We start from the raw sequence: 21,974 nt of genomic DNA on the forward strand, positions 1-21,974 counted from the left end.
AGATAGAGAATAATAATAAGGGTGCGGCTGACGGCTCCCCTCGAAAATGTTGTAGGCCTCCGGATTACAAACAAATTGTGAGAGATCTCCTGTATAATCCGGAAGCCTACAACATTTTCGTCGGGAGAAGGAGCCTTCACAGTAAAAAAAAAATTAGAAGGTAAACAAAGCACAATAAAATTCTAGAGAGAAACAAGAAGTATAAGTTTTAATAGGCTGCCAAAAAACAATTAGAAGGTAAACAGAGCCCCACAAATCGTATCGGTTCAAGTTTGTAGCTTTGATGCCAAATTAGGGTTAGACTAGCTGATTAGGTAACCTTATTGGCAACTTTGAGTTTGGGCCCACTATTATAAAGACAAATTCACTTTTAGTTGTACTTGGAAACTCTCCCAGCAAACAATCAAACATGTAAAGTAATTATTTATTTTTATTTTATAATTTTACTGAAGGTGCCTGTAACTATATGAAATTTGGGGGCCTTGCCCAAGTGAGGCCCAAAGCAGCCGCTTTGGCTGCTTTGGGCCTGGGCCGCCCCTGCAACCCAAAATAGAAATTAAGTCAATCAATATGAGACAGAGGGAGTATGAAAATTTCTGAACAAATCTTAGTTTGCTCTCAACAATTTTGTACATTTCTGAACAAATTCGTTATCCTCAAAAATTGGTTTGCAAAAATGTTTTGCATTTTGTCTTTTGCATTTAACAAACACAGACTGACACTAATACTTTAGCTAAAGAATTTTTCGATTTATCTTGTGAAGAAAGAAATGGTTTCTCCATAAATTTTGTTTTGCTTCTGACATAAATATTTAGACTAATGCATTTTTTAGTTTGTCTTTTACAAAATTAAAATCTTATGCATATTATCTTTTTTATTTGACGAACTCATTAACGGACGAATAATATTTTTGTTAATGCACTACATATGTTAACAACATAATTATATATGGTCTCAACATTTTGTAACAAGTCAAAACAATTATATATGTCGTCAACATTTTATAATAAGTCGGAACGTTATTACATATGTTGTCAACAGTTTATATTAAAATTAGTTCAACAAAAAAAAAAAAAGTTTATATTAACAAAATTATATATGTCGTCAATAGTTTACAACACCATATTTATATATGTTGTAAACATTGAAGGGTAAAAAGAGGATTATGGGAAAAATAAGATTGCCTTGTTAACAACATAATTATATATGTTGCCAACATTTTAAAAAATACAAAATAAGTTTTTTTTATAATATTATTTTTGAGTGCGCTTAATTTCCTATTTGGACCCATTTTGTAAGTTTTTCACTAAAAATTTGTTCAAATTACATCATGAGTTAAGCCCTACAACTACTATCATCAATTAAAGGCATCTTAGGCCTAAAGGTCATGTAAAAACCCTTAAGGGTATGAATGGAGTTTGGTAGTCTATTTCTACCTTTACATTATTTTTACCTTTTAACACATGTGAATAATGGATTTCACCTCGGTGATGAATTGAATTTGCCACCTCTGTGTTATCGAAGCAGGCGCACAATCAACTAAACAAATAGGTTTTGGTTCTTTAACAATTCTTTACGATCTGCCGCTTTGGGGAATAAAGAAAAATCTCCGGGGAACAAATTTTTTGGAGAATTCATGTTTCTCGTGAAATCTCCAAAGAATATTTTCCTATGGAAAATACAGAAATTTTTTACAATTTACAAAACTACCTCTAAATAAAATTATATAATTTTATTTTATTTTAAGTCCCTCCTCCCGCTTTCTTCTTCCCCTCCTCTTTCTTCTTATATGGAGAAAACTCATCAATCTCATCTCCTCCATAACTTCCAATCAAACTTTTTGTTCTTTCTTCTTCATCACTTCTCTTACTTATCTTCCCCGAATCTCCAACTCATGCTACCTTTATTTCTCTAAAATCGGAGACAAAGTTAGATAGATAAAGAGGAAAAAACATTCTAAACCCTAGAAATCATTAAAGAAAATCTCTTGAAGATCTTAATACATCTTTCATGGGAGTTCATAGGAAGTTTATTCATCCATTAATCCTCCCAAAGAGAAGTAAACACATACTAAACTCTAGAAATCAGTTAATTTTGAGTCCTAAAACATATTTCCGTCACTTCTAAACATATTAGGTTTGTTCTCCATGTTTTTATGGTTTAGTGATTAGAAGAAAGCAAAGCTTTGGAGATGAAGATGAAGGAAGAAGAGACACTTGGAAGGAGTTTAGGGTTTAGATCCATTGAAAGGTTTTGTTTAAGTTTATAAAAGTTCCTTCTAAATTCTTTTAGGGCCTGTTATTCAATAAGACCTTTTTGTTAGATCTTTTTTGTTCCGGACTTCAAAGATCTAAAAATTTTTAGTGTTTTGGCACATAAATGTTCAAAACTTTAAAGGTTCAGAAACTTTTAAAGGTCTAGGACATTAAAGTCGTTGATCATTAAGTTCGGAAACCTTTTTATTCAAACTTTAAAAATCCTGAACTTTTTGTTATAATCAAAGTTAGATTATCTTAAATCTGTCGTCCAAACTAATGGTTGAGATTACAATAAACATCATACTATTATTTTAAGAGCTAAACTTTAAATATTAGTTGTTTATTTTTCTTCATCTTCTCTTTATCTTCACCAAACACCACCATTCTCTTTCACCCACTCACTCTTTCTTTCATTTTCTCATTGTCTCTCTCTTTATCTCAATCTTATTTTGTAAAAACTAAAAGTCGCGGAAGCTATCGAACAGAATTTAACGAGGTTCGGCTTTAAAGCCTACGTCCTCGGGCGAACAAGAAATCTTTATTGAAGGATAGATGAAGACGACTAACACAACCCGCAAGTTCGTCCCAAGATGGTACCGTATAGAATTTAACCTTCTATACTAGATCTTCGACGACCGAGAAATTTAACACCGCTCAAAACTATGAACAAAAAATTTCTCTCTCACTTGCTCTCTCTCTTTAGCTCTCTCTAAAGAAGAGTTGTTGTTGCTTGTGTTGGTGTGTTGATTACAAAGCACTCAACCCCTATTTATATATATTATAAGCCAAAAAATTGGAAACTGCCTATTGAGCCAAAAAATTGAAAACCATCCCAATTTGGAAACTGCCTATTGCTGCCTCTTAAACCTCCTCTTCAATTTTTAGAAACTGCCTCTTACAATTCTCCACCTCGTACACAATTTGATACACCTCAAATTTTGGACGAACACCAGGATACTCCTTGTAAGATATATCTGCTTCTTGTAACTTCATCCGACTGCACCATATGACCATGGCTGCCTACGTACCCTTTTACAGGATCAAGCCTACCGTAGTTCTACCAACCCTTCACATAAAGAAAACCTTGTCGCCATTACGCCCTTTCGGGCAACTTAACACGAGCCGATTTGTAGCAATTTCAGGCAATGCTGAAACTTGCTACATGTCACCACTTTAGTCAACATGTCCGCGGGATTCTCATCAGTGTGTACCTTCATGAGAGAAACATCACCTTCCTCTATGACATCTCGTACAAAGTGAAACCTGACATCGATATGCTTAGTACGAGCATGATGAACCTGATTCTTCGCCAAGTGGATCGCACTTTGACTATCACACCATACATCCACGCACTCCTGCTTAATCCCTAGATCATCCAGAAGACCCCACAACCACAATGCTTCCTTCACACCCTCGGCCATAGCCATATACTCGGCCTCCGTAGTAGATAACGCAACTGTAGATTGTAACATCGATCGCCAACTAACTGGAGCACCATGTACCCTAAATACATAACCAGTAGTAGATCGTCTTCTATCTAGATCGCCAGCATAATCCGAGTCAACATAACCGCTTACCTGACATGTGTCTCCACCAAAGCACAAACCCGTATCAACGGTACCCTTCAAGTACCTCAAGACCCACTTCACAGCTTCCCAATGTGTCTTCCCCGGGTTTGCCATAAACCTACTAACCACACTGACCGCTTGTGAAATATCCGGACGAGTACACACCATAGCGTACATCAGACTGCCAACTGCACTAGCATACGGTACACGATCCATATGATCCTTCTCCACCGTAGTAGTGGGAGATTGTTTTCCCGAGGCAGTTTCTAAAAATTGAAGAGGAGGTTTAAGAGGCAGCAATAGGCAGTTTCCAAATTGGGATGGTTTTCAATTTTTTGGCTCAATAGGCAGTTTCCAATTTTTTGGCTTATAATATATATAAATAGGGGTTGAGTGCTTTGTAATCAACACACCAACACAAGCAACAACAACACCTTTGGCACCACACTTCAGGCTCTCGGGAAAACAATCTCCCACTACTACGGTGGAGAAGGATCATATGGATCGTGTACCGTATGCTAGTGCAGTTGGCAGTCTGATGTACGCTATGGTGTGTACTCGTCCGGATATTTCACAAGCGGTCAGTGTGGTTAGTAGGTTTATGGCAAACCCGGGGAAGACACATTGGGAAGCTGTGAAGTGGGTCTTGAGGTACTTGAAGGGTACCGTTGATACGGGTTTGTGCTTTGGTGGAGACACATGTCAGGTAAGCGGTTATGTTGACTCGGATTATGCTGGCGATCTAGATAGAAGACGATCTACTACTGGTTATGTATTTAGGGTACATGGTGCTCCAGTTAGTTGGCGATCGATGTTACAATCTACAGTTGCGTTATCTACTACGGAGGCCGAGTATATGGCTATGGCCGAGGGTGTGAAGGAAGCATTGTGGTTGTGGGGTCTTCTGGATGATCTAGGGATTAAGCAGGAGTGCGTGGATGTATGGTGTGATAGTCAAAGTGCGATCCACTTGGCGAAGAATCAGGTTCATCATGCTCGTACTAAGCATATCGATGTCAGGTTTCACTTTGTACGAGATGTCATAGAGGAAGGTGATGTTTCTCTCATGAAGGTACACACTGATGAGAATCCCGCGGACATGTTGACTAAAGTGGTGACATGTAGCAAGTTTCAGCATTGCCTGAAATTGCTACAAATCGGCTCGTGTTAAGTTGCCCGAAAGGGCGTAATGGCGACAAGGTTTTCTTTATGTGAAGGGTTGGTAGAACTACGGTAGGCTTGATCCTGTAAAAGGGTACGTAGGCAGCCATGGTCATATGGTGCAGTCGGATGAAGTTACAAGAAGCAGATATATCTTACAAGGAGTATCCTGGTGTTCGTCCAAAATTTGAGGTGTATCAAATTGTGTACGAGGTGGAGAATTGTAAGAGGCAGTTTCTAAAAATTGAAGAGGAGGTTTAAGAGGCAGCAATAGGCAGTTTCCAAATTGGGATGGTTTTCAATTTTTTGGCTCAATAGGCAGTTTCCAATTTTTTGGCTTATAATATATATAAATAGGGGTTGAGTGCTTTGTAATCAACACACCAACACAAGCAACAACAACTCTTCTTTAGAGAGAGCTAAAGAGAGAGAGCAAGTGAGAGAGAAATTTTTTGTTCATAGTTTTGAGCGGTGTTAAATTTCTCGGTCGTCGAAGATCTAGTATAGAAGGTTAAATTCTATACGGTACCATCTTGGGACGAACTTGCGGGTTGTGTTAGTCGTCTTCATCTATCCTTCAATAAAGATTTCTTGTTCGCCCGAGGACGTAGGCTTTAAAGCCGAACCTCGTTAAATTCTGTTCGCATATTTGATTTTGGCTTAGCTTTTCGATTAATCTTCGTAGTCGGATCAATTTCTAGGATAGGTTCGATAGCTTCCGCGACTTTTAGTTTTTACATATTTAAATACGAAACGATTGAAAAAATAAAAATTTAAGTAGGCTTTCATTTCTACGTACAAAGCATTATTTTAGAATGAAAGCTCAAGACATTCCTATATTATTGGCATATCATTTTTCAATAAATAAAATTTTATGAAGGCTTTTATTTCTATGTACAAAGTATTATTTTAGAATTTAAGAAGAAAATAAAAAGGTAGGCTCCCAAAATAAATACTAAACACATAGACTTCTTCGACTCACCTAAAAATAATTAAAAAGAAAAAATATTTGTGTAAATTTATGTTTTTTATAAGAGATGGATGCTATGGAGACAGACAAATTAGATTAGGAGTTCGAGAGGAAAAAAAAGAGATTTGAGATAAGGAGAAATCAGCAACACTGGAGAGATAAGAAGAGAAAAAAATATTTATGTGATGGAAAAACCTGTGAGAGAGGGAGAGAGAGAGAGAGAGAGAGAGAAATTGTGGAGGTAGAGAGTATAAAACTTTTTACTTGTTAGGAAGAAAAGAAATGACCCCTTGTGGTGGGGACCAAGTGCAGGTACACATCCCGCACCCTTACCACAAGAGCTTGCCAATAATTTTTAGGTACACCTAAAGTAAGAATTTATTTTTAACTCCAAAATTGGAAGCTCTGTAGCAACAAATAGAAGTAAAAAAGTCAATCTTAGTTGACCAACTTTGTAGAAATTTTTTGGGTTATTTCCCAAACGGCCCCCAACTTTGTGACCAGCTTCCTGCTTGGCCCCCTATTTCCGTTATCTTTAACTGTCTGTTACTCTCTCTCCTCCATCTCATTTTCTCTCTCTACCAAGTCACCTATCACGGCCACATCATCATCTTCTCCGGCAGTGGTCGCGGTCGGCGACCTTCAAAGATTAAAAAAAAAAGTTTTTTTTTAATTTTCTCTCTCCTCTCTCTTTCTCTAGAAAAAAAAATTTCCTCACCCTCTCTCTCTCTCTAAAACTCAGGCGAAGGGGTTTCCCTTCGCCGGAGCTAGGTCTGTTCGTTGAACAGACCTTGACACGAACAGACCTTGCTATTCTGTTCACGAACAAACCTTGAAGGTCTGTTCGTGAGCAGATCTAGGTCTGTTCGTCGCCGGAGTTTTAGAGAGAGAGAGAGGGTGAGGAAAAAATTCCTAGAGAGAGTGAGGGGAGAGAGAATATAAAAAAAAATTGATTTTTTTTTTAATATTTGAAGGTGGCCGGGGGAAAATTTGGCCGGCCGGCGACCACTGCCGGAGAAGATGATGATGTGGTCGTGATAGGTGACTTGGCAGAGAGAGAAAATGAGATGGAGGAGAGAGAGTAACGGACAGTTAAAGATAACAGAAGAAAGGGGCCACACAGAAATATTTGCTAAAGTAAGGGGCCAGGCAGGAAGCTGGTCACAAAGTTAGGGGCCAAAGGGGGCCATACGGGAATATTCTCCAGAGATTTTCTTTATTCCTTAAAGTCGTCACCTTCATTATTGGTTGTCTTTTTCTTTTACGCTGGTTAATTTTGGCTTAAACACTTCAACTTTAGAGTTGAGGGTGTTTTAAGTTTTACGTGAATTTTCAATTGGAATTTGATCAGAATAAGGAGATACATTTAAAGGTTATTTTCTGTTTGGCCCTTAGTTTTATGACTGGTTTTTTGTTTGGCCTCCTAATTTATGTAAAATATCCACATGCTTTTCCATCCAAACTCGATTAAATTTTCACTTTCCAAAATTACCCTCCCTCTTTTTGTGGTCCTCCACTAATTTCTCTCATTTCATCATCAACATCTTAAGGAAAATTACTTTTTTTCTCTTTCCTCTTTTTTTTAGTTTCTCCCCTTCAATTCTTCTTACCATTTCTCCATTTATCTCTCCTCCTAAACACGCACAAAATTCTTCACCTTTTCCCTCTCCCTTCCATTTCACTATTAGTAGGTGATGGTGGGGTAACTCACATCCCAAAGTCAGAGGAAAGTAGAGGATCTTTAAGCATTAGTGAATGGAATGATGGCAAAGCGAAGAAAAAAAGAATCAAGACGTCAAGAAATAGTGAAGGAGATGGGACTTTGAGGAGTGAGAAAGGGACCATGGGAAGATATGCAAAAGGACTCGATGAACCACGGGAGAAACTTGAGTTTGGCTTGACATTTTTATTCAGTATAAGATGTTGTTGTGAGCGTATATGATGCAGGCGCATAAACGTGTGGGCCCATGTCCACGCGTGCCCACATCCTATTTGGTTATAATAGTAGTTTATTTAGTAGAAGAGAAGTTACTTTAATTTGATGTTTCTTTATTTTAAAGTTTCTATGTTTGAGTAGTTTATTATTTTAGGAATCCTAGTTTGAGTCTATCTAGGAAGGTTTATTATCTTATAAAAGGGGATCTAGTCTATGTTATTATACACCTTGAAGAGAAAAACAATTGAAGTTATTAAGAATTTAAGTTTAGTTTATCGTTTCTTACAGTTTTCTTTAATTGTTCTTAGTTTATTTTATTGTTCGTTAATTATTCCGCTGCGTCTACATCAAGTGGTATTCAGAGCCATTTTTTTTTTAACCAATCACAATGGTTAATCCTACCGTTCCTACTCCAACAATCAAAGAGAAGACACCAACTTTTGCCTCCGAATGGGACAACATCAACAAGAAGTTATCCTCGGTTACAAAATTGGAAGAAGCTTTCGAAAATTACAAGAAGGAAACTATGGAAAAATTCGAAAATCACAAGAAGGAAACTATGGAAAAATTCGATCAAGTCAATGATTCGATCATGAAGCTATCTAAACAAATCGAAGGCATATGTAAGTCTCCCTCTTTTACCACTATACTCCTTCTTCTACTACTTCCATTCAAGCATCATTATCACTTCCAACCACAACACCAACTTCAAATTCCATACTTGGTCAACCTAACACGACCTCAATCCCGATTCACAACAACCCTACATCACCACTATCACCGGTGTTCCCACTCATAAACCCCACAACACCACCTTTCTCTTTCAACGAACAACTAACATCGAACAAACCCGAATCGTTCTCCCATTATTCCACTACCAACCCAAGTACCACCCAACCATCCCATATTCTCTCAACCACCATTGTTACCGAAGACGTTCTTGACAAGATGAACGAAATTCTCTCAATGGTCGAGGAAGAAGAAAAAGGTAAATTTTCTTTATCAAACCTAAATTCTATTCGTGATATGAAAAAACCATGTTCGGACCAATTATTCGATTCATATACAATTCCGGGAGAAGATATCCTTGTTTCGAATCATAAAATTTTCCCGAATCAATCATGTCCCACATCACCTCTTTCTCTATCAAATCCCCATCTGCGAAATTCTTTGGAAATATTGACGAAAAAGAGGATTAATTTCCCTATTCTCACAACCTCGAAAATCGTTACTGAACCCCAAGACGTTTCTATTAGAGCTTGGGACACGAATGGTGGATTTCTTCTCATTGAAGATGTTTTCTCCATCCTTGATCGATCAACTAAGGTTGATCTGGATGACTTAGAAGCTAAAACTATTGAATCTCTTCGTGGAGATATTGAACTACAACATGTTGAATTCTCATACTCATTACGGCCTGAACTCGTCATATTTAACGATTTACACGTTAGAATTCGCGCTGGAAAAAGCTCGATCATATCGTTAATTTTGAGGTTCTATGATCCAACAACACGAAGGGTATTAATTAATGGGAAAGACATTCGACGGCACAACTTGAAATCTCTTAAAACCAAAATCGGGTTAGTCCTACACGAACCAACATTATTTGCAACAACTATTCTTGAAAATATTGATGGAGGTTGGGATATAATTCAAGTCGATCAAGCTTATTCTGTTAGTGTTACTTCTGTTTCTTGGGCACCTTCAACAGACCCTGGTTCTCTTGTTGGATCTTGTGCTTTTGAACAAGTTCAGGAACGTGTATATGGTGGGCGTGATAATATTGCTAAAGTTTGGGAATTGAACAATGGTTTTTGGAATTTGGATTTCCACCCTGGACTTGAGATGCATACTGATTGGGTTAGGGATGTGGCTTGGGAACCTAATTTGGGTTTGCCAACATCAACAATTGCTAGTGCTTCTCAAGATGGGAAAGTTATAATTTGGAGTGGGGGGAAAGAAGAAGCGGAACACCTCAGGTTTGTATGCTTTACAATTGACGGAATGGACAACCATATTGATGTTGATGAATCAAATTACATGAGCTTGTCCATTGATGTCGATGAGTCAAATCACATAAACCTGTTCATTGACGCCTCTATCATGTTCGATGATACGCTCCTTAGAAAAATCAAGGAGATAGGAACTTTGGCTACATCGCCTATGGCACAACGAAAACCTTCGGGCAAAATAATTAATTTTGTTGATATATTGGTTTGGAAAGTAACTCCATTTCTAAGTATTGATCACGTTAGAGTATATAAACTTCACGAAGATGAACGTGGGAAGACCGTTTTTGAGTGTCATATCGATGCTATGTGTTTCAATCTTGTTAACTTTTTGGGAGTTGGTTATGCTTCTACTTTGGATCTTAACAAGGTATTTTGGAAATTTGCTACAATTATGCTTACTCCAGATTTACTCATCTTACTTATGGGTTTCTTGGAGATTATTAAGTGGTTGAATCTACCGTGGAAAGATGGCGAGATGAACATTATTTTTTCACTAAGGTTAATTTTGCGAGAATCATTGGCATATGAGTTTGGGTACGAGGTTGACGATTACTTGCACATTAGTATCCTTCCATTCCAGTGCAAACTTCGTTCGAGGTGGGAATTACGGATCGTCATGACAAAGTTCATCGTCTGCGGGTGCATCAACTTGTTTTCTTCATCGAAATCGGTTCGGGACGAACCTTCTAGGGAACAGGGTGCTGATGCAGGCGCATAAACGACATCATCGTTATCTATTGTTCTTAAAGTTTCTATGTTTGAGTAGTTTATTATTTTAGGAATCCTAGTTTGAGTCTATCTAGGAAGGTTTATTATCTTATAAAAGGAGATCTAGTCTATGTTATTGTTTACCTTGAAGAGAAAAACAATTGAGTTATTAAGAATTTAAGTTTAGTTTATCGTTTCTTACAGTTTTCTTTAATTGTTCCTAGTTTATTTTATTGTTCTTTAATTATTCCGCTGCGTCTACATCAAGTGGTATTCAGAGCCAAATTTTTTTTAACCAATCACAATGGTTAATCCTACCGTTCCTACTCCAACAATCAAAGAGAAGACACCAACTTTTGCCTCCGAATGGGACAACATCAACAAGAAGTTATCCTCGGTTACAAAATTGGAAGAAGCTTTCGAAAATTACAAGAAGGAAACTATGGAAAAATTCGAAAATCACAAGAAGGAAACTATGGAAAAATTCGATCAAGTCAATGATTCGATCATGATGCTAGCTAAACAACTCGAAGGCATACGTAAGTCTCCCTCTTTTACCACCACTCCTTCATCTACTACTTCCATTCAAACATCATTACCACAACCACTCCCAACCACAACACCAATTTCAATTCCCCTACTTGGTCAACCTATCACTAACCCATGCCCGATCACTTTCCTCCCACCGATTCACATCAACCCTACATCACCATTCTTATCGGTTTTCCCATTAACATACATAAACCCTACAACCACTCCAACCACACCACCTTTTTCCTTCAACGACCACCAATCTACTACCAACCCAAGTATAACCCAACCATACCCATTCCAGACCCCTCGGCAATATTATTCACCAAGCACCATTCAACTCGAAACCCACCACCAAAACCGCAACCCCGAACCCTTCTCTAACCAAACATTCCACCACACATATACAAACCCTAATTATGTAGGCTACAACCCGGATTCTATAGGCACCCCTAGTTTCCCTATACATAATATTCAAATCCCATCTATATCCACCACCCAAATAACCCTACCCCAATATCACCAACATGTTCCTGTTTCCCTCCTAATCTTTTGGTGTCAAACACCATCACCAACACAACAAACCTCTCCTTACTATTCCATATCCCCAACACTTCTACCAGAAAATTTTGAATCTTCCATATCCCCAACACTTCTGTCAGAAAATTTTGAATCTTCTCCTCAAGTTAAAACTCAGTTATCAACACACCCAAGTAATCAAAACCCAGAATTTAGTGAAGGAAAAGAAGAACAAAAAGCAATTATCAAAACCCATCACAGCCAAGAAGAAGAACAACAAGAGAAACAATTAAGAAAAAGAAGAACAAGAAGAACAACCCAACCACTCCTTTACCACTACTCCTTCTTCTACTACTTCCATTCAAGCATCATTATCACTTCCAACCACAACACCAACTTCAAATTCCATACTTGGTCAACCTAACACGACCTCAATCCCGATTCACAACAACCCTACATCACCACTATCACCGGTGTTCCCACTCATAAACCCCACAACACCACCTTTCTCTTTCAACGAACAACTAACATCGAACAAACCCGAATCGTTCTCCCATTATTCCACTACCAACCCAAGTACCACCCAACCATCCCATATTCTCTCAACCACCATTGTTACCGAAGACGTTCTTGACAAGATGAACGAAATTCTCTCAATGGCCGAGGAAGAAGAAAAAGGTAAATTTTCTTTATCAAACCTAAATTCTATTCGTGATATGAAAAAACCATGTTCGGACCAATTATTCGATTCATATACAATTCCGGGAGAAGATATCCTTGTTTCGAATCATAAAATTTTCCCGAATCAATCATGTCCCACATCACCTCTTTCTCTATCAAATCCCCATCTGCGAAATTCTTTGGAAATATTGACGAAAAAGAGGATTAATTTCCCTATTCTCACAACCTCGAAAATCGTTACTGAACCCCAAGACGTTTCTATTAGTGTTTGGGATACGAATGGTGGATTTCTTCTCATTGAAGATGTTTTCTCCATCCTTGATCGATCAACTAAGGTTGATCTGGATGACTTAGAAGCTAAAACTATTGAATCTCTTCGTGGAGATATTGAACTACAACATGTTGAATTCTCATACTCATTACGGCCTGAACTCGTCATATTTAACGATTTACACGTTAGAATTCGCGCTGGAAAAAGCTCGATCATATCGTTAATTTTGAGGTTCTATGATCCAACAGCACGAAGGGTATTAATTAATGGGAAAGACATTCGACGGCACAATTTGAAATCTCTTAAAACCAAAATCGGGTTAGTCCTACACGAACCAGCATTATTTGCAACAACTATTCTTGAAAATATTGATGGAGGTTGGGATATAATTCAAGTCGATCAAGCTTATTCTGTTAGTCTTACTTCTGTTTCTTGGGCACCTTCAACAGACCCTGGTTCTCTTGTTGGATCTTGTGCTTTTGAACTAGTTCAGGAACGTGTATATGGTGGGCGTGATAATATTGCTAAAGTTTGGGAATTGAACAATGGTTTTGGAATTTGGATTTCCACCCTGGACTTGAGATGCATACTGATTGGGTTAGGGATGTGGCTTGGGAACCTAATTTGGGTTTGCCAACATCAACAATTGCTAGTGCTTCTCAAGATGGGAAAGTTATAATTTGGAGTGGGGGGAAAGAAGAAGCGGAACACCTCAGGTTTGTATGCTTTACAATTGACGGAATGGACAACCATATTGATGTTGATGAATCAAATTACATGAGCTTGTCCATTGATGTCGATGAGTCAAATCACATAAACCTGTTCATTAACGCCTCTATCATGTTCGATGATACGCTCCTTAGAAAAATCAAGGAGATAGGAACTTTGGCTACATCGCCTATGGCACAACGAAAACCTTCGGGCAAAATAATTAATTTTGTTGATATATTGGTTTGGAAAGTAACTCCATTTTTAAGTATTGATCACGTTAGAGTATATAAACTTCACGAAGATGAACGTGGGAAGACCGTTTTTGAGTGTCATATCGATGCTATGTGTTTCAATCTTGTTAACTTTTTGGGAGTTGGTTATGCTTCTACTTTGGATCTTAACAAGGTATTTTGGAAATTTGCTACAATTATGCTTACTCCAGATTTACTCATCTTACTTATGGGTTTCTTGGAGATTATTAAGTGGTTGAATCTACCGTGGGAAGATGGCGAGATGAACATTATTTTTTCACTAAGGTTAATTTTGCGAGAATCATTGGCATATGAGTTTGGGTACGAGGTTGACGATTACTTGCACATTAGTATCCTTCCATTCCAGTGCAAACTTCGTTCGAGGTGGGAATTACGGATCGCCATGACAAAGTTCATCGTCTGCGGGTGCATCAACTTGTTTTCTTCATCGAAATCGATTCGGGACGAACCTTCTGGGGAACAGGGTGCTGATGCAGGCGCATAAATGTGTGGGCCCACGTCCACGCGTGCCCACATCCTATTTGGTTATAATAGTAGTTTATTTAGTAGAAGAGAAGTTACTTTAATTTGATGTTTCTTTATTTTAAAGTTTCCATGTTTGAGTAGTTTATTATTTTAGGAATCCTAGTTTGAGTCTATCTAGGAAGGTTTATTATCTTATAAAAGGGGATCTAGTCTATGTTATTATACACCTTGAAGAGAAAAACAATTGAAGTTATTAAGAATTTAAGTTTAGTTTATCGTTTCTTACAGTTTTCTTTAATTGTTCTTAGTTTATTTTATTGTTCTTTAATTATTCCGCTGCGTCTACATCAGTATAATTCTCTTTCTGTTAATACTGGAACTAACTGCTTCTGACTTGATTGCCTAGATAACTAGTGTACTCTTTATTTGCATTGATAGACACTTGTATTTTATTACTTCAGATTTTAGACCCACTAAAATGCACCTTTGAATCCAGACTTATAGTCCAGCTACACTTGGAATATTTTCTTACTTCAGAAGAAAAGTGAATAATCGAACTACTGAATTCAACGGGTATTTCTAAGTGTTGAATGGGTGTTTTTCTTTGTCACGTCTGGTGGAGGCACCTAGTATAGAAAAAGTGCCCTGGAGGGTTACATCTAATGGTGTGTGTGCGTGGCATGTGGCATGTGGTGCTTTCCGGAGCTCCTTTTGACTGGATTAACCTATCTGTTAAATTAACAACGCCTCACACATTTGATGTGCCGTTGAATCAATCCAGATCTACAAAATAATTAGGCTCCAAATTTAAAAGCTAGTACTACTTTATATTACGTTTATACACTAGTTGAAACCTTAATAAATCGATCAATCGAATAAGAATTAGGCAAACCTTTGGCCTAAACTTAAGAGCTCGACGAGTCGAACCTAATGTATTAGAGAAGTCTCGATTTAGACATCTTTAGGTCCCTTAAAGTCGAGGAAAACGAACCTAGTTAAGGGTTCAATTCCAATAATCCTCCACATGAATGATTATTAAGTGTTTTCAAAACTCAATACTAACGAACTAAATATGGCTATAATGCTGACATGAATGGAGTTCATACGCGGAAGTGCGCTGCATCCTTTCAAATTTGAAGATTCCCTAGTGAGTAACTACAAGGCCTACACGGACGAAAGTGAATAAAAAGTCTTGAACTCAGTCCTGGTAATTGTAAACCAAATTAGTTTCCATGCACATAGCTAATCCCTTGCTTTCTTAGGTTCTCAGTTGCGTTCATCTCGGCCTGAAACATCCCAGTTTTGTATGTGATTTAGAGAAGTCGGCAATACAACCTTCCCATAAAGTCGGCACTAGTTCACACACATAGGGATTATCGGTGTTAAGTTATCTTGTTAATTCTCACTTTAGAATCGAGTTCTAAATTTTTAGATTCATTTGAAGTCTTTAGCTTAACATTTTCATGCAGGCAAAACTAATTTCATCTTAGAAAGAGATAGATCCCTTTCAGTGTTACTGTCGAGTTAGGATATAACTTCAGTTTCCCTTTGAAGTTGACATAAATTGTGGAATCTCCACTCATTTAGTTATGATTTCATCGTGCCTTTACTCATCTACTTGGGTAGTAGTCTCATTCCTTTTGATGAACCAACTACTAACTCTCTAGATAATCCTTTGGTAAATGGATCTGGTAGGTTATATATAAATTTCACATAATCTATCTTCATGATCCCTTCAGAGAGAAGTTATTTCGCGACATTATGTCTTCAATAGATGCGTCAAGATTTAGGTAACTTATTATTTCCCATTTTTCGATTGATTAACTTAATTAAGAAATGGTTTGCTTAAAGAATATCTTCCCAGGGGTGGGAATCAGGTGGGTAGGGGCGCCCACGGGTAGGAATACCTCGGGTCCAAGCTGGTCCGGGTAGAAATTCTCTCTGGCTATTATGGCATAGTCAGGTAGATCGGGTGGGTTATTTCTAACTTTCCTCTGTTCAAAACCATCTCACACCCACTAAAGGAGGCGGGTTGTCGGGCAACGGGCGGTTCGGGTAACGGGTAATGTTTTGCATCTATCTGTGTTTCATTCTTTGTAACTGTTTGTCCATAAATATCACCTCGTTTCTTTATTCATATTTTAGTATGTCAATATTTTGTTTAATATTGATCAAAATGATTTATATGTGTATGTCTTTTATCATTGTTATAGATCTGTGTTTAATATACATTACAGAAAAAACAACTAAGAAAGATGAACCAACAAAGATCTTGAAAAGAGAAATATAGAGTGTTAGGTATTAAGCATTACAAAACAAAAAAGATAAAATCCAAAAAAATAGATATCAATTATAGATTATAAAAGGAGATAAAGATGAGAGAGAAAAAGATGAAACCCCAATCGATTTCCTATTCATATCTCTAATGTTTTTCAACTGCACTTCAACTATTAAGCACTTGATAGATCAATGGAGAGAAATGATCCGAGAAAGAAAGAGAGATAAATAAACTAGAGAGAAATAAGTAGAAGAAAGAGAGACCTAAAGGAGCATGGCGACATTAAGAGGAGAAGTCGAAGAGGCAGATCTACCTGCGACGGGTAGCAAGTGCCCATGGTCAGTCATGGGCTCGGAAACCCGTGGGCAGGTTTGGGCTCGCAGGAAATATTCTCACCCCTAATCTTCCCCTACAAGTTATGAGGTAAACCAGAACTAATTAGTAAAACATTCATCACTTCTTTTTATGTTATATTTTTCAGCTCTGCAACATCATTTAGTTGAGGTGTGTATGGTATCGGCGTTTAATGAATTATGTCATTCTTGGTGCATATCTCAAAAAAGCTATTCATACTATCCTCTTCAGTCGCTTCTCAAAATCTTAATGTTTTTATTAAGCTGATTTTTTACCTCGGTTTTATAAAGCTCAAATTTTACGATTGGTTCATCCTTACTCCTTAGTAAGTAAACATAACAAAATTGAGTGGAGTCGTCGATAAAGATGAATCTTGGAAAGAAAGAAAGGGTTCTAAAACTATTAAAACTCATACGTACAAATGTATTTGGATCAATGAATAGACTTGTCTCGGGCAACTAAAACTACTTCATCACGTTCACTGATGATTCTAGTAGATATTGTTACGTGTATCTAATGAAGTATAATTGTATGTCATAATCGTTCGAAATGTTCAAACAATCTTCAGAACAAATTAGAAAATAAACTTGACATGAAACTAAAACCCTACGATCCAATGTCGAACATTTGAGTCAGGAATTTGTTGACCATCTAAAGAGTTGTGGAATTGTTTCCCAACTCACTCCACCTGGAACACCTTTAAGTGAATAGTATGTGCTCCAAATGAGAAATCGAATATTTTTAGACACGTTTGATGTATGATGAGTTTTGCTAGTCTTCTGACAACATTTTGAAAATATGCTTTAGAAACGACCGTTACACACTAAACACAACTGCGACTAAAGTTGTAGAAAAGATACCATATGAGATATGGAACGAAAATGAACCAAAGTTATGTTTTATCGAAGGCTGGGTTGTGAAGCTTATGTAAAACATTTACTTGGAGATAAGTTAGCACCCAAGTCAGAGAAATGTTTCTTTGTGGGTTGCCCAAAAAGAAGTAAAGGGTTATTACTTCTACACCCAATCGGAAAACATTGCTCGTGATGTTGTCTTCCTTAAAAATGTAAATATTTCTAAGAAGACAAATGGAAGTAATGCAAAAATCAAAGAAGTTAGATATGAGCAACAAACTGACATTAATTTACCAGCGTCAGCTTTGGTCGTGTTTGAGTATATTGCCTCATCTGAAGCTATACAGCAGGAGTCGTAGGCTGAATTAGAGGAACTGGAGACCCAAGATGGAGAGTCAACTGTAATAGTCGAATCAGATTTGCAAGAAAACTCATAAATTATTGAGATTGTTATACTGTTGTTCAGGTCCCGTATAGGTCACAGAGACTTAAAGATCTATCTCAGAGGAATGGAGTCCTACTACTAGAGCATAATGAGCCTAACACCTACAAATGAGTTGTCACGGCTCTGAAAAGTGATTTTGAGATATAAGATCTGAAGTTGAGTCCATGTATGACAATTAAGTTTGCAACTTGGTTGATTTTCCGAATTAAGCAAAGCCTATCGGTTGCAAATAGGCTTTCAAAGTGAAAACAGATAAGGAAAGAAACATGAACATTTTCAAAGCTAGATTTGTGGCTAAAGATTACAAGCAAATTCATAATATAAAGTATGATGAAAGCTTCTCCTCAGTTTCTCTGCGTAAGTCCATTAGGATAACACTAGCATTTTTCGCTCATTACAATTACGAGATTTGACAAATTGATGTCAAATCCACCTTCCTTAACGGGAATTTGGAATAGGATGTGTATAGGACACAATAAGAAGGGCTTGTTAACTCTAACAATGCTAATAAAGTATATGGATTAAACATGGAAGTAGGATCTAGAATCTTCACTTTGATGAGGCAACCAATAGTTTGTTTCGTAAAGAAGGAAAAAAGAATCTTCTGTTTACATAAAAGTTATAGGAGTGACATGATTTTCTTAGTTTTGTATGTCGATGGCATACATGGTCATTGGAAACAATATTTCGTTGTTGGAATTTGTAAATAATTGGTGAAGGAAATATTTTCAATGAAAAACCTAGGAGAGGCGGAATACATTTTCAAAAGCAAGATCTATAGAGATAGATTAGGAATAATGATATGTTTGAGTGAAGGAACTTATTAAAAATTCTTGAACGGTTTAGCATGAAATACTCTAAGAGATGATTTTATCCATGTCTCATGGCACAACGCTTAGCAACACTCAGTGTCCTGGTGACCCTGATGAGCGAGTGCGCACGAGTAAGATACCTTATGCTTCAGCAATAAGATCTATCATCTGTATAAATATAACTTGTGAATATGAACCTGGATTTGCAGAATCAAATTTGAAATCCATTGGGAAGCAATTAATAATCAGAGTGAGGTTGATGAAGATTTGTAACGGGGAGATTTTTTAAACATATTAACGAAAAGCGCTTGGTTTCCGCTTATTCATCAAAGTTTAAAATTTAGGGCAAGAAATCTAGGATTTCCAATAATTCTAACGCACTTACTCTTGTCTATTGATACTGAAAGAAGTGGAAGGTTAATGTTAAATTTAGACACTATGTAAATGAGACGGGAAGGTAAAAATGGTTTTTCTTTTGAGTGTGACAAGAGGAAGAAGAAAGAAAATAATTAAGTATGTGAGAGTTTTAATATTTCACGGGGATTTCGTAAAACCTTTAAGGTTGTGTTTGATATCACCTATTTCCATGGAAATAAAAGAGTTTATGTGGAAATAGGTATTTCCACTGCTTGACAAAAATTATATTTGTATGGCTTTAATTCCTTAAAGAATCTATTTCCATGAAATACTCGAATTCTAATTGTTTGCTTCCCCCTACGAATTAACTTCGATGGAAAGTCAGTAATTAAAAAAAAACTATTTTAATATATTTGGATACTTGAAACCCAATATTTATCTCCATATAGTTCAAATGACATTTTTACTCATTTATATGAGTAAAATGCACCTTTGTTATAGGATAGTGCGGACCAGCTTTCTGGGCTGCTAGTGATACTATGCGCTTTGACACACCTGGGTCTCACGATTTTAAAAGGCCTAACCAGAAAAGGATGCTTAACCTCTTCAGAGGAGCACCACACTCCATCTCACCACCAATGTGGGATTAACTTACAACACACCCTCCCAAGATCACATCATAATAGAGCGAATCATGTTGATAACGTGTCATAGGATGGTGCGGACCAGCCTTCTGAACTGCTAGTGATACCGTCCGCTTTGGCACCACCTGAGCCTCACGATTTTAAAAGGCACCCTTCCCTAGTGAGGCCTTTTAAAAACCGTGAGGCCCATGTGTGCCAAAGCGAACAGTATCACTAGCAGCCCAAAAGGATGTTCCGCACCATCCTATAACACGTTATCAACACGATTCGAACTACTATGATGTGGTCTTGGGAGGGTGTATTGTAACGCAATCTCACATTGGTGGTGAGACGGAGTGTGGTGATCCTCTTAAGAGGTTAAGAACCCATCCCTAGTGAGGCCTTACAAAACCGTGAGGCCCAGGTGTGCCAAAGCGGACCGTATCACTAGCAACCCAGAAGGCTGGTCCACACCATCCTATAACACGTTATCAGCACGATTCGCTCTACTGTTATGTGGTATTAGGAGGGTGTGTTATAGAGCAATTCCACATTGGTGGTGAGACGGAGTGTCGTGCTCCTCTTAGGAGGTTAAGCACCCTTCCATAGTAAGGCCTTTTAAAACCGTGAGGCCCAGGTGTGCCAAAGCGAACATATCACTAGCAGCCCGGAAAGTTGGTCCGAACCATCCTATAACGCGTTATTAGCACGGTTCGCTCTACTATGATGTGGTCTTGGGAGGGTGTGTTGTAAGTCAATCCCACATTGGTGGTGAGATGGAGTGTGGTGCTCCTCTTAAGAGGTTAAGCACCCTTCCCTAGTGAGGCTAAAACTATGAGGCCCAGGTGTGCCAAAGCAGACACTATCACTAGCAGCCCAGAATGCTGGTCCGCACCATCTTATAACAACCTTTACCTGTATGTTTAGAAAATGACATTTTTGCCCTGATATAGTACCAAAATGACAGTTTACCGTTATGTTGTCAAATTACATGTTTGCCTTTGTCAAAATGACATTTCTACTCTTTTGTAATACCAAACTGATATGTTACTCTTGTGTTTTCAAAATGACATTCTTACTCTCTGATAGTAGCGAAATGACAACGTAAGATAAAAATGTCGTTGTGAGTATAAAAATATCATTTCGAACACACTTTGGTAGCATAAAGGTAAAAATTTCATTTCGCTACACAGGGGCAACAAGATTATTTGACTTATAAAAAAACATTTTCATTTTGACTACATAGCATACATATGTCACTTTGATAACATAAGGGTAAAAATGTCATTTTGACTACATAAAGGTAAAAATTTCATTTTGACTACACAAGAGGTAAATAAAAGCTTTTCATTGAATATTATATTCATGAAAGTTAGTTGACAACTAAATAATAGAATTTATAATTCCACTGAATAATAAATGACAACCAAATGAAAGAATTCTTATTTCCATTGATATCTTTTATTTCCATAGAATTATTTCTCTGATATCAAACACAACCTAAGTGACTTAATAGAGATTAGACGGGAAATACAAGGAGGGAGTCATCTGAGAGTTTCGCATATACTACAGGGCTAGGCACGAAATCAATCATAAATACGAGGCCAAGCGAAAAATAATCCTAGGCCATTAACAAAAAGAATCACATTCCATATCTGTTGTTCATTGCTTGGATACATCAAATTATGGGATGCTCATAATTGGTTAATGATGGGACTTCTAAAGTCCATACAAACTACCTTATAGGTTATTATTTATACCGGTACTAACTCAAGTTCAATAAATAATAGATTTCTATTGTGAATCGAATTTGTGACTTCTGGGATTTGGTAGTTGACGCATCGGCAATTGGGCTAGCAGTTGTTGGCCCAAATCAACATATTAGTTGTTCATATACATTTCTGTTTTCTACGTATAAAATCTGCATAAAAATTGTTTCACGACATGCTCTAGTTTCTTTAAATCGTGAGACCATATTAGTCGACTAAGTCATCAATAGAAAATGGTCACATCTTTTTCTATCTCTTTGATCAAAGTTATGTACGAGTAAATATTCTACAACTCAAAAATGAAAAATGAATTTAAAGTTTACACTTTTTATCTACTCCTTTGCTTGTTTAATTTTCTCACGTTGCTCTCGATTTTCCTTCGGATATCAGCAGATAAAAAGTAAAATCAAATTCATCTT

General features: G+C 37.3%; 1 protein-coding gene across 1 annotated transcript; it reads left to right on the forward strand.

Moving 5' to 3' along the window:
* Nucleotides 1–8,841: 8,841 nt before the first annotated feature.
* On the forward strand, nucleotides 8,842–13,294 carry LOC147558051 (ABC transporter B family member 18-like). The gene is made up of 2 exons (XM_086658982.1): nucleotides 8,842–10,272; nucleotides 12,545–13,294. Exons 1-2 carry the CDS (start codon nucleotides 8,842–8,844, stop codon nucleotides 13,292–13,294), a joined length of 2,181 nt encoding a protein of 726 aa, XP_086515108.1.
* The last annotated feature ends 8,680 nt before the right edge of the window (nucleotides 13,295–21,974 follow it).

The sequence above is a fragment of the Eschscholzia californica genome, unplaced genomic scaffold (assembly GCF_041429995.1).
Source record: "Eschscholzia californica isolate CP2 unplaced genomic scaffold, dmEscCali1.0.p SCAF_2, whole genome shotgun sequence".
Taxonomy (NCBI): Eukaryota; Viridiplantae; Streptophyta; class Magnoliopsida; order Ranunculales; family Papaveraceae; genus Eschscholzia; species Eschscholzia californica.